General features: G+C 44.8%; 1 protein-coding gene across 14 annotated transcripts in view; it reads right to left on the bottom strand.

The window, feature by feature from the left end:
- Positions 1 to 6211: 6211 nt before the first annotated feature.
- The window catches only part of NRG1 (neuregulin 1), a 720225-nt gene continuing 706748 nt past the window's right edge, over positions 6212 to 19688 (bottom strand). For 11 of the 14 annotated variants that reach the window (XM_043546676.1, XM_043546671.1, XM_037902308.2 and 8 more), the window contains 5 exons: positions 19260 to 19362; positions 15455 to 15581; positions 14744 to 14874; positions 13758 to 13961; positions 6212 to 7829 (listed from right to left, as the gene is read on the bottom strand). In XM_043546676.1, coding sequence (XP_043402611.1) covers positions 7178 to 7829; positions 13758 to 13961; positions 14744 to 14874; positions 15455 to 15581; positions 19260 to 19362 — 1217 coding nt within the window. In that variant the 3' untranslated portion in view covers positions 6212 to 7177. The remainder of the gene's footprint in view (positions 7830 to 13757; positions 13962 to 14743; positions 14875 to 15454; positions 15582 to 19259; positions 19363 to 19688) is intronic. The other 3 variants (XM_043546670.1, XM_043546673.1, XM_043546674.1) reach the window with 2 other exon arrangements.

Raw genomic sequence — 19688 nt, forward strand, 5'->3', positions numbered from 1 at the left:
GCCTCTCCCACGCTGCTGCTGGAGCAGTTACTCCACGCTGCTCAAAGGGTGTGACTTCCAGGGGAGCTGTTCAGCTTTACCGGGCAGCCTCCACAGTGCACAGGCACGTACAGATCTTCTTACTCTATGTTCCATTCTATGCATCTGATGAAGTGGGCTGTAGCCCCTGAAAGCTTATGCTCTAATAAATTTGTTAGGCTCTAAGGGGCCACAAGTCCTCCTGTTCTTTTTAGGCACAGCCCTTGTGCGTGTTACATCGTGGAGGTGTGCCAGCTAGCAGCTCCAGTGTGACGGTGGTGCTGGGCTTGTCTCTTTGACAGGATTTGGGGTGTGAGGAATGGCCCGTTCAGATTTGGTTTGTATATGAATCCTCTCCAAGTCAACATGTTGATGGACCAGAAGAGTGATATGAAAAAATATGGATCTCAGCTCATTCCTGTGAAGCACGGATGTGTCTGCAATGTGCTGGGAAAGGGAGTGTGGTATTATAAAGTAGCTGAGCAGACCGATTTTGGCAGTTTTGCCTCTGTTTGCCATCAGATTTTGGCCAAATTCGAGTCAGGCACAGACGAATTCCCATAACTCTCTAAAACTCTCCACTTCTTGTTACCCATCATGAGCAAATTGTGCAGCCCTCACCCTCTCTCCCGGCAGTGCACTCTGGCCAGGAATACGTCAAACAGGCCTGCCGATGCTTCCCAGGATGCGCTGCAAAGGGCTACCAGGGAGCAGTGTCTTTAAAATAGCAATTCTGCCCAGAGAGCTACAGAAGGGTGATAGGCCAAAGGAGACCTTGGAAAATAAATTCTCTGAAGGCAAAGAGAATTCACAGTGCCATAGACATATTGGGGTTCTACTACTGTCTCTCCTCCCACATGCGTTCAATTGGCCGTGAGTGGCAGGAAAGAGTTTGGCAGCAAATCAGGTAAGCCCGATAAAAGCCAATAATACCGACAATGGTACTCCTGTGGCAAATACATGGGTCCAGCAGAATACCAGGCTGTCTAACCACCTGGGTGAGACTTGGGCCTGATTCTCCTTTGCACACTTCCCCTTTACTCTGTTAATGCGGTGTAAAAGGGCCTGGGTGGAAATGGGATTGGGGCCCAAGGAGTTCACAAAAGCAGGCAGAAGAGGCTGTTGACAGAGTGCTTACAGGAATCGCCATCTCTGGGCCTGCTTCCTCCAAGTGGAAATGAGGGCAGCCCGTACGGCTTGGCATGCGCCGAGACACAAGGCTCAGCCAGGAGCCGGCTGGGCATTTTAAACCTTCTTCTTCTGCGCTCGCTCAGCTGCACCTGAGACAAAGCAAATTAGGTCCGGGAGTCCCCCGCCCAAGCCCAGACGTTGCGGCCCCGTGGAACTCCACTTGCAGTATGCCCTTTCCCCTGCTGCAAACCACACAGGCAGGTGCCCCTCCTCCTTTGCTCTGAAGGTCTTTCTGTCCATCTGCTGCCTCACCCACTGGAGACTTACAGAGACTAGAACTCAACCATGTCGAGCTGTGAAAGGAGCAAGCCTGAGCTCTCGGCCCAAGCCAGCACTTCTGGGGTGATCCCCAGTGTCAAAAGAACTCAGCTCTCACTTAGAAGAACAATGGGATGCTAAACTTGTAAGTCAACTGGGGCAGGAGCTGTCTTTATGTTCTGTCTGTACAATGCTTAGCGCTATACCAGCAAGACTCAGACTGAGGCTTGCGAGCCGCAAGTGGCTCTTTGCACCACATGATGTTAAAACACCATGTGGTTTAATTATTAACCAATCTAAGCTATTAATCAATCAGGAGGCTGTTACTGTGTTATTAACCAATTGTAGTTAATAAAATAAAAATACTTGGTCAGTCATTTTGCTGGGAGAATTATATATATATATAAATGAAACAATGAATTTACACTCCTGTGGCTCCTTTGGGGAATGTGGATCGTTAATTTGGCTCCTCACCCACTAAGGTCTGAGTATCACTGCTCTCTAGAGTCCTGATCCGTGCTGGGGCTCTTAGATGCTATGACAATACGTAAAACAACAAACAAAAATCAGGTCTTTAGAAAATCCAGCCCCGACTGTGAGCACTTTTAAACCTTGGCTTGAATGCTCCAGCTGACAGCAACATAGCCACAAAGAAACAAAGTAGAGAAGGAGCCCAACACAAAATTTGGGACACTTTCCTTGGAAGAAAGATTGACAAAACTGGACCAGGAATTGCTATTAAACGAGGAACGTATTGATGCGGGAGTGTCTTAAATTTCTTATCCAAAAATCTTTCCGTCTATATTATTTTGCTGCTCCACTCCAATGCACCTGTTCGTCTTTCAGTTGAGCCATTAAGGACACGTGAGACATGACACTGGAGAATTTCTTCCTTCCTTTTTTACTTTCTTTTAAAATCATTATTGAACCCTGGTCTATGCCACACTGCTCAGCAGCAATTAGACCTGCAATCTCTAGGAACAAAGGAGTCAGAGGACTGGATGGCAAACTCGACTTCAGAAATTAGGACACGAGAGAAAAATCAGGCAAAAATGACAACGTAACTCACCAAAACAAATGTTGGCGCTAGACAACTTTGTAACTGTAGTGTAGTGTCTGGACTAGGGAGCCAGACGGGGGAGGTCTAATGGGCTGAAGGAGTCTGCTGAGCAACGGTGCCAGTACTACACAGTAGCAGTTTATTCCAGCACCTCTTTTACTGAAACTGAACAATAAAACCTTAAAGAAATCCACAATTGCTTATTGCTTCAAAATTGGGATAATAAATTCTTTAGTTTATCAGTACCTTATGGCCTTCCAGGGTGCATTCTTTGAACAGTTTCATTACAGATACAATCCTCTCTTCTCAACAATAAATTATTTTTTTTAAAGGAAAAGAGAAACAAGAGGATACATGACAATTTTAAAGCAAAAGGAAAACAAAACCTATTTTTGACATATATCTTAAAATAATATGAAGCCAACTCTCTCTGTGTTAAATGCCTAAGTATAAATAATAAAGGACATTATGGTATTTACAGTGTTACACAAGGAATTGAGAGAGCATCATTGACACGTAACTCAGAAAGACAATAAATGATGGAGGAAAACATTCAAGTATGTACAAGATGTATTTACAACAGAATATATCATTAAAATAATGATATGTGGCCATTTTCTTTGTCTGCATTTCTCTGCAGCATTTCATAGGTGCTCTTCTCACTGGAAGTCAGTGTGGCTGATGGAATCTAGCCAGTATCGAAGACAGAGAACAGGCTTTGCTTATGTTTGCCAGTGGGCGACATGCCCTGTTAGCAGGTACAAGTTTGCTATTCTGAATGCACGAGTAATGGTTTGTAATCTGTACAAAGATATAGTCGCTGGATGAAAACAGGAGACGATGCTTCATTGTCATGAAACAAGAGCAAGGAAAGAAAGTTTTATTGTTTCCATGGCAAAGCAAAGCGAAATGATGGTCCTTTCAGACCCAGGGAGAAATTTTGCCGGATGAGGTGGGAGATGGGGGAAAACACAAATGTGAGGATACAGGGCCAGATTCTCAGCTAGTGTAAATCAGCAGCTATGGCACTGCACTGATTTATACCAGCTGAGGATCAGGCCCCCACGTTTTACGCACCACTTTCCATTGTTCACCCCGACGGGATCCTCTAATCATGCAGAATTTCCCAAAATGCAGAACTGCTTAGTATAAATACGTCCTGCTGGGGTAAATGTCATGGTCATGGAACTCGGGGTCATTTTACAGCCACCGAGTCTTCGTTCCCCCTCGGACTGCTGTTGCACTTACTGTGAGTTTTAGCAGAGGGACAGTGAGGCTGCCAGGGGGTTGCACATTGTTAAAGGGACCCCAATAGTACAAAGAGTGCAGCAAATGGCCCCAAGAGATGACTTGGCCTGTCACCGGAAAACATGTTTGCTCTAATGCTGAGAGTTGAGTTTCCTCCCCCTCAGTCCTGTGAGGTGAGCAGCAGGTACAGGGATTGCTCAGCACCTCTTGCAGGCTGAAGCCCGTCTCCAGGAGGCAACAGGCTGCAACGGTGTCAGGGCTAGCCAGGTTACTGGTTCGTTAACCTCATCTCAGACTGTGCAGAGCTGGGTCCTACCATTCGCAGTGCATATTTCTAATACGGCTCATGCAAGGGGCCAAATTCTGCCATGTTACACTGGTGCAAAACCAGGGTAACTCTACTGACTTAATACAGGTTTGGTTTTTGCTGGGATTTCCAAAGGCGTCTAAGGGAGTTAGGCAGCCAACTCCCATTGACACTCATTGAGCACACGCATCTCTGAAAACCCCAGCTTAAAGCTCTCAGGGCTCATACTCTGTTGTGCGTTACTCCGCCTGTACACTGGGGCAGCTCCTTTGGCTTGAGAGCTTGACAATGCAATCAGAAGAATATAACAGATTTCCCCAGGTGTCCCACATGCACAAGGCACGGACTTCCATTTTGTAGTGCTCTTCTGTAATCTTGGATAATACTTTCAGTGTTATAAGTAATTTACTCTGCTTTCATGTGATCAGCCCCCCCCCCCCGCCCCCGATTAATCTGTGAAAAGCCACAGAGGTCACCAAGACATGGCGTGATTCAGTGGATGGGGCACTGAATGCGGACCCAGGCTCTATTCCCAGTGGTGCAGCCTTGGGCAGGTCACTTTCCCTCTCTTTCCCCTCCCACCCTTTGGCCATCTAGTCTATTTAGTAAGCTCATTGGGGCAGGACTGGGTTGGATTTTCAAAAGCACCTAAGTGACTTGGGAGCACAAGTCCCATTGACAGTCAATAAGACTTTTGTTCCTAAACCACTTAGGCCTCTTTGAAAACCCCAGCCACTTCTTCTTACTATGTGTTTGTGTAGTTCCTAACAAAATGGGGCCCTGGTCTCTGCTGAGACCACTAGCACTCCCACACTGCCAACAGTAATAATGACTAACATATGAAATAAGCGCACGGCATCCAGAATTTACACAGGGCCCTGGTTGTGTGTAGATGCAATACAAAGACAGTGGTTAAGCACAGTGAAAATACAGCAATGCATACAAAAGAAGAGGGAAAACTGGGAAGGAATATGAGTCTTGGTAACACATTAATTAAAAACTCTGCAGTCACCCATATGCTTTTTAAATGCGCAGTGATATGCAAGTACGACTGAGCCCACTGCCTGAGCTCTTTCACTGAAAGTCACCTGCCCTTGCTTTCCCTTCCATCAGAAAGATTCTCCCTTTAATCTTGTCACCATTTCCCTGCTGTCCTAAGATCTCAGGCTGCTTGATCAGACGGCTAAGTACTCTCATCTCAAAGCAAAAGTGAAGCTGATGTTGTCTGCTTTGATAACACAGTACTGTAGCTCCCCGCCTTCATCCAGAGTACTGAGCAGCTTCATTTACCACAATCGGCCAGATGCTGCTTTTAGACCCTGAATGAGCTGTCCAACCTGTTCAGCAAAGCACTTCAGCGTCTGCTTAACTTTACTCATGTCTTACTGATGTCAATGGGACTTGAGCAAATGCTAAAGATAAACATGTGCTTAGAGGTTTGCTGAATTGCGACCTTAGTTCCACTGGTGTATATCTGGCATAATTGCCTTGATATATTCTGATTTACACCAGTGCAAGTGGGATCGGAATGTGGCCCCAAGAGTAAATCACGGCTGAAATTTTTGTTGTCCTGAAATGGCTCCTACTGAGGATCAGTAATGCTCACAGCACTGATGTTCTCCTATTCGTACTCCCAGAGGTCCATGCAGAACGCTTGCTATTTACATCAGTCCTGAGTCTGCATTGTGCCAGCTGAATGTAAAATCAAAATCAAATGAGAGGGGGTCACCCCACTAAACTGATCAGAATTCGGTGCAAAAGAGGCAATTTGCTTCTGTCTGAAAGGGTGCAATAACTCCAGTATCGATCCCACACTTGCCTATGACCAGTCAAAGATTCTAATGCACAAACACCCGTGCACATTGTGGGGCTAATCGGCGCAGCGTGTTTGTCTACAGAAATGGGCTTTTTCATAGAACTATTAAAAAAATCAGGTCACCAGATATGAACTCAGTGATTCTTCCGCTGTGCCTTTCCCACCAGGGCTCCGTTTAGCTATTCAGCAAATTGATTTGGCTGCACGTCCTTTCTATGCGCAAGGATGACTCTCACTCTAATAGCAGCTCCAACGAGTCACAGAGTAGACACTGTTACAGGTTTGCTGTTGTTTTTTGCTCACCGTGTCCCCTTGGAAACAAAGACTCACTTGTCTATTAAAAATCAACATTAAAAATACAGGTAAAAATGGCTGCACTTTATTAGTGGCTTTTTTCCCCAGCTAGTTCTTTTCCTTGTCTGGTTACAGACACTGGGTGTATTTTTCCCAGTAACTTAAGCGAATAGAAATCTTGTTCTTTTGTCAAGTCCTGGGTTCACAGCCTTTGCTACTCTGAGCCCATTTTCTAAGGGATAACTAGGACAATTAATATCTGGAAAAAAATGTAATGACAGTTCCTAGTGAGTACAAGCTGATTTCCGATTAATAATATACTCAGTTTAAAATCACAGCATTACTCTCTTTCCAATATGTAACATTATTTAATGCAATTTTTGTTATCCTGCTGTCATTAACAGTAGCACGCTGTTTGATGTACTATTATTCCAGTGCCCAATGAAGCAAACCTGTTTGCTGGAAGAGAGCAGACACAACTCCTTTCAGATACGGAAAGCAAATAAAACCTCTTATAGAAGAAAACAGTATTGTTTTGTTGGTGGGTATGCCATTATAGGGTATTGTGATTGGGGGCGGGGCTCTACTACAAGCAAACATAGGGACTTTTGCAATTCTTGCCAATCATACATCCAGTTACCATAATGCAATGCACAAAAAAGCCAGGAGAATTGAAGGTCGGAAGGTTCTGCAAAATACCGTGGAACAGCAATTACTGTAACAGTACAAAACTTGCTCTCAACATAACATAACATAAAGGCACCATTGATATCTTTCTCATTTTTGAAATACTGTAAAAAATTGCTACATATGGCACATAACACCTTTGTACATACATATATTTAATTTATAAAAGTTTTTTTCCCCCTCCTGTTTTCTATTAGTGGAATTTGCTAAAATAAAATAAATTGTTTAATTTAAAGGTGGAATACTTCATTATATAAAATAAAGTTTTACATGTGAATCTATGCATTTTGTTTATGTTTTATACAGCAATAGGGTCTTGATTAGCTATTACACTGGACAACCTTGCTTGTAATTCTTCCTGTGTGGAGAACCGGCTAGTTGGGTTAGTCCTGCTGTCAGCCAGTCGGTATGCAGTGGCTGGCTCTAGGCTGGTTGCCATGGGGTTCTGTATGCTCAGGAAAGGTGTATCCTCACCTATTCTTTCATCTTCTGTTTCACTCTCAGAGCTACTGCTCTCAGAGCTTGTGTCGGTGTCCACTTCTAATCTGTTGGAAATGTGGCCGTTGGGCTTTGTTCTTTTTGCCCTCCGGCTGTTGACTAGTTTCTTTGGGGGCTCCTGTGCTGGCTCATACTCCTGTGTGGTTTCATATTCCTCGTCCTCTACTATCCTCAGAGGACTAGGTGGCGGACTGTTGCTCTCATGGGCGGGATTGTGGTGGAAGGAGTTGAACTGCTGAATGTGATGGTCATACTTCTCCCGTAACCGAGGTGGTGTCACCAGGAGCAGAGGCCTCTCCTCTTCCATAAAGGGACTGACCGCCACAGAAGGGACAGATACAGTTAAGCTGGACACTGGTGGAGACATTTCTGAAAGGGGGGACTTTGGAGAACTTGGAGTGTGGAAATCAACAGGTGACATGCGAGCCGGTGTGGTCATAGCTGATACATACCTGAATAAGAACACATACAAAAAGGCCCCATAAAGGTGGAGAAGGAATAAACATAAGAGAAAACATAAGAAAGGCCACCTTTGAGGAACAAATCATTGCCATATTATCCATGTCCCACGTTTGTGATGTCACGTGAGATACCCTTGGGAATAAAGGAATTCATTTTCTAATGCATGCAATTGTCAAGATGTATTTTTGCATGCTCTTGTCTTGCACCTGCCCACTGGATGTTGCATGCATGCATGCGAGCGGTGGATCTGACATGTGCACATAGCTGCGTGCAGGGATAATCCCGGCCGTAGGGCATGCATACTGCTCTTCATTTAGGCCATCACTGAAAAATGCAGCAGCCTCTGTCAGTGCTCCCATAATCAATGCACCTGACAGACAGACATTCCCAGTGTTATTAGCCACATGGTGTGTTAGCTTAGAATGCTTTTGTACTTATGGGGAAAAGTGAGAGAGGAGATGAATTTGATGAAACCAGAGGTGCAAGGTTATTGGAAGAGCAGGGGAAGTATTTTCAGTTCTTTGGCGAGTCCAGCGACAGGAGTGAGGGAGCAGGAGATGAAAGAAACACAATGCAGTTGCAAGTAGTTTATAAAAACTATAGTGTTTGTTGTTCCAGGAAACATTTGCCCCATGTCTGGGACTTGAGGGAATGAGCAGGGAAAAAGAACTAAAATGAGCAGAGCTGAGGCTATCTGAAGCTTGAGCCTGCATACCTCTGGTAAAAACAGAGGGGCAGATTTTGCCACCTTTACTCATGTTGATTAAGTAGTTCTTTACTGTGACAGTAGTTCCATCAGAATTGGAACCAGAGTACTTAGGTGGACCCCTAATGTTAGAACATATCGGGCCTGAGTTTCCAAAATGAACTGGAATCTCCACCTTGTTCAGTGGAAGCATCTGGGTGCTGACGCCTGGAGAAACCATCCTGTCTTAGAGCACTGAGCTGGCTTTTAAATGCGTAAAATAGCGTTTTAAAATGGCAGCTGTTCCTTACGTGGAATATGATCCGTTTAAGGTCTTTTTCAGGACACACCTTCCCCCCGCTGCACACAATCTCCTTGCCAGTTCTGTGGGGGCATGAGGAGCCAGCCCCTTGACAGAATGACCCGGCAACAGCTTCAGAAATCAAAACACATAGCATTTCCTGTCCCCTGTGTGGAAACAAGAGCCGACACAAAGGACGGTTTGGCTCAGTGTTAATGGCCCCTCTAGAGAATGTACTCAGTGTCCCTTGGTATCCTTCTGGGGAAGGTTAGCAGTTGAAGGTGATTTTTATAAATGGAGCTAAGCTGCCAGGTAGGCAGCTGTCCCTTAAAACAAAAGTCCTACTAACGTTCAAACAAGAAAGACAAAGGGCCAGATCCTCTGTTGGTGTAAATCAGTGTCGTTCCCCTGCACTCAGGGAAGCCAGGCTAATTCACCCCAGCTGAGGATCTGGCTCAAAATGTCTGATCAAAGGCACAGTGCCCAGCATGACATTTAACCTTGTTTGGTTTTGCCTGTTTTTCCTTTCCCTGAACTTCACCAGCTTGAATTTCAGTTGTATCCAAATTTAAGACATACACTCGTCTTTACAAGTCACAGGCCTACTGCTGATAAGTGCATTTTATTTTTATTGGTGAATAGTTATCTGAGTCTGAAATTGTCAAAATCAGTCTAAATCCAAAACTGTCATCCAAAGCATGACTCAGTTCTGCATATTCCCCTTGATTAAACACAGCAGGTTAATTGGAAGGAGGGGAAATTGGGTTAGACTCTCAGCTGTAGTAAACGGGTATAGTTCCATGGATTTCAGTGGTGCTCTGCTGATTTACATCTGCCCTTTGTTTCTAGGGAAAAAACGACAGCTGTAACCGTTTGTGGCAATGAATCAAGTTGGCCACCGTGAAACCAGAGAGGAACGAATAGGTGAGTGTGTCGAATAACAGAATTAAATCATTCCCTCTTTTTCCTTATATTCAGGAGCTCTCTGTTCTATTCAAATCTTTCTATAACTGGTGCTGAAGGGATAGAACCTTCCACCCAACAAGTGCTGCTGACAGGAAGTTTCACTTCCTTTGGTTTAGTTAAACTGGTCCAACGTTGTGTATTGACGCACGGATAGAGATACACCTGGATGGCGTGTGATATGTTTGTGAATGGGATTATATGGTGGAGTTTCCTGTCACAGGAGGGGACTGGTCTAGATGACCCAGGAGGTCCTTTCCAGCCCTATGTTATATGTTCCCATGACACTTATACTGGTTTAAAACTGGGTGTATCAGTTTAGCGTGTGCCTGTAAATTTACCAACATAAACTAAATGGATAGAATCCAGGTTTAAACTTATATAAGAGGATCCACACACAGAGATGCAGTGGTTTAACGAAATCAACACAAATCACTTTGAGTTGTGGAAAATGGCCAGTGCTATCGTGATGGGTCCCGCACTTTTTCTTGGTGTGGTGGGTCAGGGCGCCGCCCCTTGCCCCTATTCTTGGGTGTTGTGGGCTCCGCTAGTGCCTCGGTGGGAGAGAGAGGGGAGCGGGGAAGGGACCCACGCCCTTTCAGCTTTGTGGGCTGCTTTCCCTCTCTCCCCTTGGGTAGGGTTTCCCTCAGTCCTCTGTGCCAGGGGAGTCCCTCTGCTCTGCTTGGGCAGGGTTTCCCTTCCCCTGGTCCTCTGGCTAACAGCAATACTCCTCCAAACTCTAGTCAGCTCTTCTTCCTTCTCTCTGTCTGACTGAAGCAGGGTTTTTTATTAGGTATTGGGTGGGGCCTTAATTGGCTCCAGGTGCTCCAATTACCCTGTAGTAACCTTTCTGTAGTCCACAGGGAATAAGGCCTTGATCAGCCTAGGGTTTATATACCTCCCATCGACCACTCCTGCTGCTCTCTGGCCCTGCTGTATCACAGTGTGTAGACCAGGTCTTAGGTCAGCCACAGAGATGGTTTCTACAAGCTTCTCTGGTGTGAGATGCAGCAAATAAGTTCCACTGAATACTAGGTGGGTGCCCAGCAGGTGTAAACTGGTGTCGCTCCATGGACTTCAATGGAGCCAGGCCAACGTGCATTAGCTGAGGAGCTGGTCCTCAACCTTCATTTAGCTTTTAAAGTAAAATTAAGATGTGACTCAGGTTTACCTTAGAGATCAGAGCGTGGAAGGAATATATTCTTGACTCATTAACTCCCTGCGCAGCAAAGTCTTAGAGGAGAAGGGAATCTTCATTTTTATTTTAACCGGTTCTTTTATGGTTCCAATTCAGCTTTAATTTAGAGTCTCTCTCTCTCTCCCCCACCCATCTCCCGGAAATAATTTGCCATTTATTTCCTGCAGGCTGAAGATAGATGAGGCCTAGTTTAACACCCAGGGTTCATGGTCACATCAGGCACAAGTTTGGGCCACTGCTGACTGGTGATTTATTGTAAAAATGCACCCTGTATTTCCCCCTGGAATGTTATTTGCAGGAAATGCAATGTTTGGAGATGTGGTGCCCTCTTTCTCCTCGTTAGAATGAAGCGATATATACCCAAAAAGCTTGCTAATGTGTCAAAATGCTGCCCAGGGTAACCTAGACACTCCAGAAGGGCAGTGCAAACAACATCCTCTCTTCTCACCCAGAAGATCAAATATGCTATACTAATGATATATTTTATCTGCACGAACTTGGGAGTACAATCCATATGGCCCGTAGACGGTACAGAATACAATATTTGCTGCTATAGGCCCTAATCCAGTAAAGCACTTAAGCACATGTTTGATGGGGTGGCTGCCCCTCACTGGTATGCAAGGGGTTAAAGCCAACCTGGGGAGGCTGCACAGGAGGCAGCCAATAAGGAAAAGGCTTGTAGAGACAGCCAATCAGGAGAAGCTTTATTGGAACAGCCAATGAGGGCCGGGCTGGCCCATATAAGAAGGGGCTGCTGAGCAGAGCAGAGGCAGTCACTCCCTGGAGTTTGAGGGAGGAGGACTGGCTGCTTAGAAGGCTGGAGTACCATGGACAGAGCAGTGCTGGGCAGGGTCAGCGGAGTAGGAGGAAGCTCTAGGCTGATGGCTGCCAAACTAGGGCCCTGATACAAGTGCAGAGGAGGTGCTAGGGCTATGGGGAAGTAGCCCAGGGAAGGAGATGGCAGAGCTGGAGGAGGGGCAGAATGTGGCTGCCAGCTATAGGGTCCCTGGGTCAGTGGGCAGGGCCAGGCTTCCCCCTATTTCCCACACTGGCCCATGAGCAAAGTGGCCAGTGCATGGACTGCAATCTGCCACTGAGATGAGTGTCTAGAACCTGGACTGCAGACTGCCACTGAAGCAAGTGGTTGGTCGAAGAACTGTTGGTCCCCTGGAAGGGGGAAAAGAACCAAGTGGGGCAGAGCCGGAGGGCTGTGTCCAGAAGAGGATGACGTGATCTGGGGAGTGATGTGGGTCCTGGATGTAGAGACAGGAGTGACGATGGGCGAGACACCACCTGAGAATGGCGCACTGGCAACCCTGAGCTAATTCCCAGGATGGCCAGCAGGCGGCGTCACAGTGGTGAGTTGAACCCATCACAACATGCTTAATTTTACGCTCGAGTGAGCCCATCAATATTAACAGGACTACTCACATGATTAAAGTTAAGCATGCGCTTAAGTGCTCTGCTGGCTCAGGGCCATAGCTGGTTCCCTGATTTTGGGGTTGCTAGACCCTGCATTTATTGAAAGCTAAATTCCAGAGTAAAATTACAGGCAGTTTTTTCACAATAATGCGACAGCTAATAATGACCCAGCATTAGCTATGTTTTGCCTTCCTACATGCTACATTCATAGAGCTCATGTCCATTATTCACGCTTCCCTACCTTAGCCAGCTCCTCTCTCTGTAAGAACCAGTGCAGGATGTATGGCTTCTGCTGTCATTTGCACACGCTACTTTTTGACTCATGAAAGTGTCTCCTGCACAACTCAAGAACTTCTTTGATTATGCTTATTTGGCAGTATTAATGCTACCACAGACAGGCAGTTAAACCGCCCCTGTGAATTCACAACACTCAGAGAGCTGGTCTAGCAACGGTTTGTTCTAATTTTTCTTATATCCTAACCCATAGAACTGTATAGACCACACTCAGTGTTAAGTTAGGGCTGCCTATGAGGGCTTAAAGGGCAGACGGGGCTAGCTGGTGCTAACTTAATGTCCTTCATATGCCACTCGTCCTTTCCAATTGTAAGCTCCTGGAGGCAGGGACTCTGTCTCTGTACATGTCTGTACAGTGCAATTCCTCACACAAAAGATCCTAAGCGGGGCTCTCCTGTGCTCCTATAATGACGAGAACGACAGCGCTTCACAGGCATTGTAAATATTCTTTCATTTTTCCCTTTTGCCTCTCTCTCTCCTGTGCACGTAGGCTGCTACTATCTGTACTGACACTCCAGTAGTCACCGGCACACACCGGGGGGGGGGGGTTGTTCCAAAGCACCTAAGGGGTTTAGGAGCAGAAATCCCACTGAAAGACAAAGGGGCTTGTGCTCCTAAGGTACATAGGTGCTTTTGAAAAATCTCTCCCCCAGTGGATCAATCAATCAATCCTCTTTACCTTCCTCTTTTGTCTCTCATAAACTCCATAGGCTGCCTTACTTGAGTGCAGGAAGCAACCGAGAAACAGAACTAAGTAAAAGTCTCCCCTTTGATCTCTTTTCCTAGCTTCATATGCAGGGAAAACCTCTGGCCAATTAGGTCTTGTATGTATGCGAACTACTGCCCAGGAGCCATGAGCCAGGACCAGAAGAGGAAGGAAGGGAAGAAGGAAGATTAATGGGGCACTGCTCGGCACATTTATGAATAAGGAGGAACATTTTCTAAAGAAACGGAATTTTCTTTGTGGTCCTCAGGCACGAGGATTCACTCTGAATCTCTTCAAGCCCATCTTGCCCTGGCAGCTAGAGGAAGCAAAATTTAATTTCTTGTAGTACCTTTCGCTGTGAGGTGAATCTCGGTAGGAGTCAGGAGTCTCTCTTGCATGCCTCAGGAAGCTGTTGCAATCTCGTGGACCTCCTATGCCGCTGAGGCGTCCTCTGGGTCCTGCTGGGCTCGTGTGCCTGCTGTTCTCTACGGAAGAACTCACAAGCACCGAGTGGCTTTCCGAGATAATGCTTTCAGTCTGACCGTTACTCCAACTGATGGAGGGGAGGGGGAAAGAGGAGAGAAAGAGCTTTTATTTTAAATTCAGAACAGGAGAAAGCAAGCTAATGGAAGTTTAACAATGGGAAAGCAAGGGCTACATGCAGCTTGGGATATGCCTGTTAAACTCCAAACCAGTTTATGGCAATCGAAGACCCTAGTTGGTGTGAATTCTGCCATCCTACAAATGACAAGATGGTTTTATTTCTGTGAATACCAGTGGGTGGTTAAGTTAGGGGGGGAAAAGACTTTTCCAGTCATTAGCTTCTCAAACTGTGGGTTGGGACCCCAGCGGGACCCGTTTTAATGGGGTCGCCAGGGCTGGTGTTAGACTTGCTGGGGACTGTGCGTTGTGGAGCTCAGGCTTTGGCTTCAGCGCTGAGTGGTGGGGCTCAGGATACAGGTCCCCTTGGGCTGGGGCAGAGGGCCTCGGTTAGGCTCAGGCTTTGGTCTTCCCTTCCGGGGTCATGTAGCAATGAAGTTTGAGAACCCCTGAGCTAGAGCCCTGAGCTAAGTGATCTCACAGTATCTCCAAGAATACACAGTATCGCCCCGATTCAGCAATTTGTGTATATTAAACTTCGCAGTACCAGTAATGGAACCCCACACAATCATTAGTCTTAGTAAACTCCGAGGAAGATAATTAGTTTTGGTGGCAGGATGTTAAGTCTCATACATCTTTAGATTAAAACCCCCTGACCAGTGCATTTTTATGCAGAACTGACATCCAACACCAGTTTCCCCTTAGGCAGGGAGGTTTGTTTTCTCATTCTGGTACCTATGGCTGGGCGTCTGGGTGACAGTGGTGGAGTGATGCGTTGTCGAGGTGTAGTGACTTGTGGAAAATGACGTCTCTGTCTCTCTCTCAATGACGTGTTCGCTGGATATTACATTTTTAGATACATACTGCTGAAGAAACAGACGTATCTCAGGTTTACACGGGGAACGTACAGCACATCTGCACACGCACACACACACACATACATTTTTTCAGATATTTATTTTGGGCCCCGGGTGAGCATTACCCCTGCAACATTCACCAGCCTTTGGTGGCTTGAGGAACAAGAAAATGGGTTTGATCGTAACCTGGTGACTACAAAACAAAAAGCATCACGATCTACCAACTGGCAGTTAGGCTAGTCCACACCAGGAAGATTAAATATCCACTTGGTACATTATTTGTAGAGAAACCTCTCCAAAGACATACTTCCTTACAGTACCGTTGCTATGAGCTCTGAGTTTCTTCTGCTAAGGCTGGTATTCTAACATCTCAGCCTCCGACACAGAGCGATCTAGTGACTGACATCCAATGTTCTTCTGAAATGGTTGTACATGAAAATGCTCTGAATTTACCGTACATTAGAATCATTTCTTAAAAAGTGTGTAATCATTTCTTGGTGGAGAAATCCCACATTCCTGGAAACCCTGATCATTCATTTTTAGCAGCCAGCAGTTGAAAGGCCCTCAGATAAATGCAGCGGCTACCTACATTGACCAGCTGGACGTTTTCGGGCGGTGGATTGGGACGGTGGGGCCCATTGGCCATGTTCACCATGTTGTTCTGCTCAGAGCGAAGGCTCTGCCTAAGACGCTCATGCAACTTTTTCCGTTGCTTCCTGTGTGGGAAAGAGGGAAATGGTTTTAATAGATGAAAGAGAGGCAGCTGTGCCACCCAGCATGATGGAAGCACTTTATTGTCAGCCCATGCCCATTGTTGAGGGTCTCCGAGCAATTCCTAACACCAGGGTGAAAAGCACTGGCAGAGCTGGGGAAGGTGTGTGTGGGAGTGAAGGAAGTTGCAGAAGGACAGGGAAAGGTGGGAGAGGAGGAGATCCACTTCCAAAACTTACTCCATTTCAGAAGCAGCTCTCTTCTGAAGATCAGATTGACTAGGTGACATTCTGGATTTTACAATCCACTGACTTATATATAGCTTGGTTCCCTTCTACTGTACTGAGCTGCCACTCCTCATAACTGTGCAATCAAACCACAAAACACAGTGGATGTACTTCTGCCTTTGCTTGTACATGTAAATGCAATATGGTACCATGCAGGCTGCTTATGTGTTTGATAGCATGGGCTGGATGGACATGCTGGAAACAATTCATCTATAACACATCCTATGGGTCTAGGGTCCGAGCCAGGGAGCACCCATGTTACAAACAACAGCTAATGCTTTGCCCTGGCAGCAGCAGATCCTGTTCAAATACCACCCTGCTCAGAAGAGCAGCAACATGCATCTTGCAGTGGCTGTTCATCGTGAGCCCTCCAGTCCTGTACCTCTTCCGCAAGCCTTGCAGCTAGCAATGTGTTACTATGATGACTTTTCTCAGTCAAGACAGGAGGTAGCCCAATGTTTCATACTGTGTGTTCTGGGACAGTGCATCTGCAGAATTTGCCATGGAATTCTCCCCCCTACCACAGAACTGTGCTCTACAATTCAAGCTTTCATGTAAAAATATATTTAGAGTCTTTATGGTTGCAGAGGAAATCTTGAAAATATTAATGAAGTGCTAACTGATGAAGTAAGGTTGGCCTAAGTATGTAGACACCCTGACAGCTCTGAGAGGTGTGAACTGCCTCATTTATGTAAATGGAACGTTAACTCTGAAACCTAGTGATTGTCACATTGATGTCAACACTGATAATAGGTTCACTGCTATTTTGACAAAAACATCCAACTTTTGTGTTTCTGCCACTATCTCAAAATGCCTCGGACTCCTCTTCATAGACCACAACCTTGATGTCCCCTGCTCAGCTGCTAAACCGTCTATGAACACTTCTGTGGGCTAATAACAAGCTGCCAGTACAAAATCTATAGCACACCAAAAACTGAAACTGCAGTATAAAATATATCAGGACTACAGTATTACAACTGTTATTCAATTTCATACTTAATTTATAAATATCCTCCAAATTTGTTTGAAGGTACTGCAGAATTTCCATGATAGTGCTGCAGAACCCAGGGAATTGAGTGTAAAATTTAGATCCAGTTTACTGCAGAGTATATAGGGTTTTGCCTATAGTACCTACAGTTCCCAAAGCTGTCTACAGAAGTGTAGATATTTTAGCAGGATAAGATACTGCAGGATATAACCATGTTATTTTCAACCCTTTTCAGAAATCAAGAGAGGATATTCCAGGCTTGCCAAAAAAGGAAAATAAGAAGCTGAAGCTTCTTAAAAGATGCTGCGATCAAGGAAGCTTGAATGCAAAGAATGAGTTACTGTACACTGTGCATTTTAATATTTTTGCATGAATTACTGGAGGCACATTTTGGTTTTTGTTATTATTTAGTGCAGTGGTTTTCAACCTTTTTGTCATTTGCGGACCCCTAAAAAATTTCCAATGGACGTGCAGACCCCTTTGGAAATCTTAAACATAGGGGTCCGCGGACCACAGGTTGAAAACCACTGATTTCCACTCCTCCTGCACTGGTGAGGGCAAGATGTAGCATAGGTTTCCTGGATGCACTACAAATACAGCAGAGTCAGGACATATAATTACTACACAATTCCAATGCACACGACTTTAGGCAAGTTAGGGAACATGATTCAGGTCACATCTACGCTAGAACCTGGAACCGTGTTAGTGGATAGCTGTATGGTAACTAGGACACCTGACTCAGCTGTATTTGTGTGTAGGCGGGTCCTAAACAGGCTTAGATTCATAATTTAGGGGTCAGATTCTTAGCTGGTATAAATGGCATAGCTCCACTAAAGTCAATGGAATTCTGCCAATTTGCACCATGTGAGAATATGGCCCTGTGAGTCTATGCTACTTTTCACCTTCAGAAATATAGCTGGGCGCATTTTGCAAATGTGTCATTCTTCTTGCATTTAAAGGACATTAACTAAAAAGAAATTGCAAAAGGAAGCTGAGAGGAAAGAGTAATGGGAAACCTAATGTGGTTTTGCGACGTCTCTTCATTAATTTAATTGCTGTGCAGATAGAACACTTTGGAATTAAAGATTCGCTGTTAGATGTCGTCTTCACACTCCATCAGCAGTGTCATTTGCAAAGATGCCCAGGCATTTCTAGATCTTTCTTTTTTTATGTATTCTTTTCAAACCCATGTGGGGTTTTCCTAAAGACAGGATGTGGGAGGGGGGAGCACACTGAGCATCTCCAAATGCTAGCATGACTCCACTGCCACATTTGGAGGGCTTAACCTATCAGTCCCCTTTTCACACTCATCAAGTGCTTTAAAAATATTTCGCAGGCCGCTGACAGCAATTCCCGATATCTCCTGCCCCTCCTGATTATCAAGGGCTGGTTTGGATTCCAGGCTGCTCTAGAGAGGTATTTTAGGATGTGTATATTTAAAAAGCTGTAGGTTAGAAGCCTGATCCAAACCTCACTGTCCATTGGTTTCAGTGAGGTTTGGATCAAATCCTAGAAGAGCAAATCTAATGGAACATCTGCTTTGTGCAAATGTGGTAGACGTACAATACTTTATTTTAGTGTTTGGTAGGTACAATTAGAAGAGTTTTATAAAAGCAGCAAAATAATTTGACAGCACAAGTCCTATTGACTTTCATTGGGACTTGCTCCTAAATTTTTTACATTAGCCCCATAATTTACAGGGACATTACAGAATTTAACAGCACGTCTATATATCAAATTCAATCCTTTAGTCTTTCGGATTTCCAAGTTCCTACAGCCGCTGATCTTGTTCTCAGATACTTACAAACTAGTCTGATCTTTTTACTTCTAGTCCCTAAAACCCACATTACAGTGTTAAAAAGCTGGGCTCTGTTGTCCCATCATGATTCCCATGGGAATTATGAACATGTGACAAAAAAGGAATGAACAGATCAGTAAAGTTAGTTTGAATCACATTCTAATTGGGAGGATTAGTTAATAAATTAATGTTTGCAAAGCCCTTTGATATCATCCCAGGTGTGCTATTAGAAATACAATTATATATAATTGTACTTCTAATTTTATTGTGATATTAGTATACTTTCACCCGCTATTGAGTGAGATTTGTATCTGCCAGTATTTAATCTGAGTGTACCGATTCCAATTTTGTCACTTACATTTGAATTTAGATAAACACACATTGACTTTGCATGATGAAATCATCATGCTTACATACATGGCCATCACATAGCAATGGTGTGAATCAACAATGCAAGCCTATGGCAGGTTTCAATCAGGCACTGACTATCACCCCACAACTGTCCAATGGGACTACTCCTGGGCAGTTAGCATTATGTTCAGCTGTGCGGGTTTGTGGTATAAAGCCCTTAGGGATAATCACAGAGATAAAAAGGAAGAGAAAAGTTTACTTGGTTTTGCAGTAGGCCACAACACACATGATGCCAACTACAAGGAGGGCAATGCAGATGCCAGTTATGGTCAAGACCCTTTTCTGGTATAGTTCCTCTGCTTCTAGAAAGGGACAAAAACAGAGAAGATTACAAGATGCAGGCTGACGATTCAAGCAGATGACAGTGGACATGCTACATACCACCACACAGGACCACACAGTAAAACAAACCCATGATCACCGCGCACTTTGGGCAAAACTCTATTGCAGGATCAGAACTTAATCTCTTAACACAATATCAGCGGCTAGTGGGTGCCAAAAAAACCATAACAAGTAAAATAAAAAAGATACTTATATTGTTAACTAGAACAATATCCAAAATATGACTTTTAAAACTAACAAAATATCAGCATTTGCTGAAAATAAAAACACAATGCACTAAGGTAAT

This window comes from Chelonia mydas, chromosome 5 (assembly GCF_015237465.2).
Source record: "Chelonia mydas isolate rCheMyd1 chromosome 5, rCheMyd1.pri.v2, whole genome shotgun sequence".
Lineage (NCBI taxonomy): Eukaryota > Metazoa > Chordata > Testudines > Cheloniidae > Chelonia > Chelonia mydas.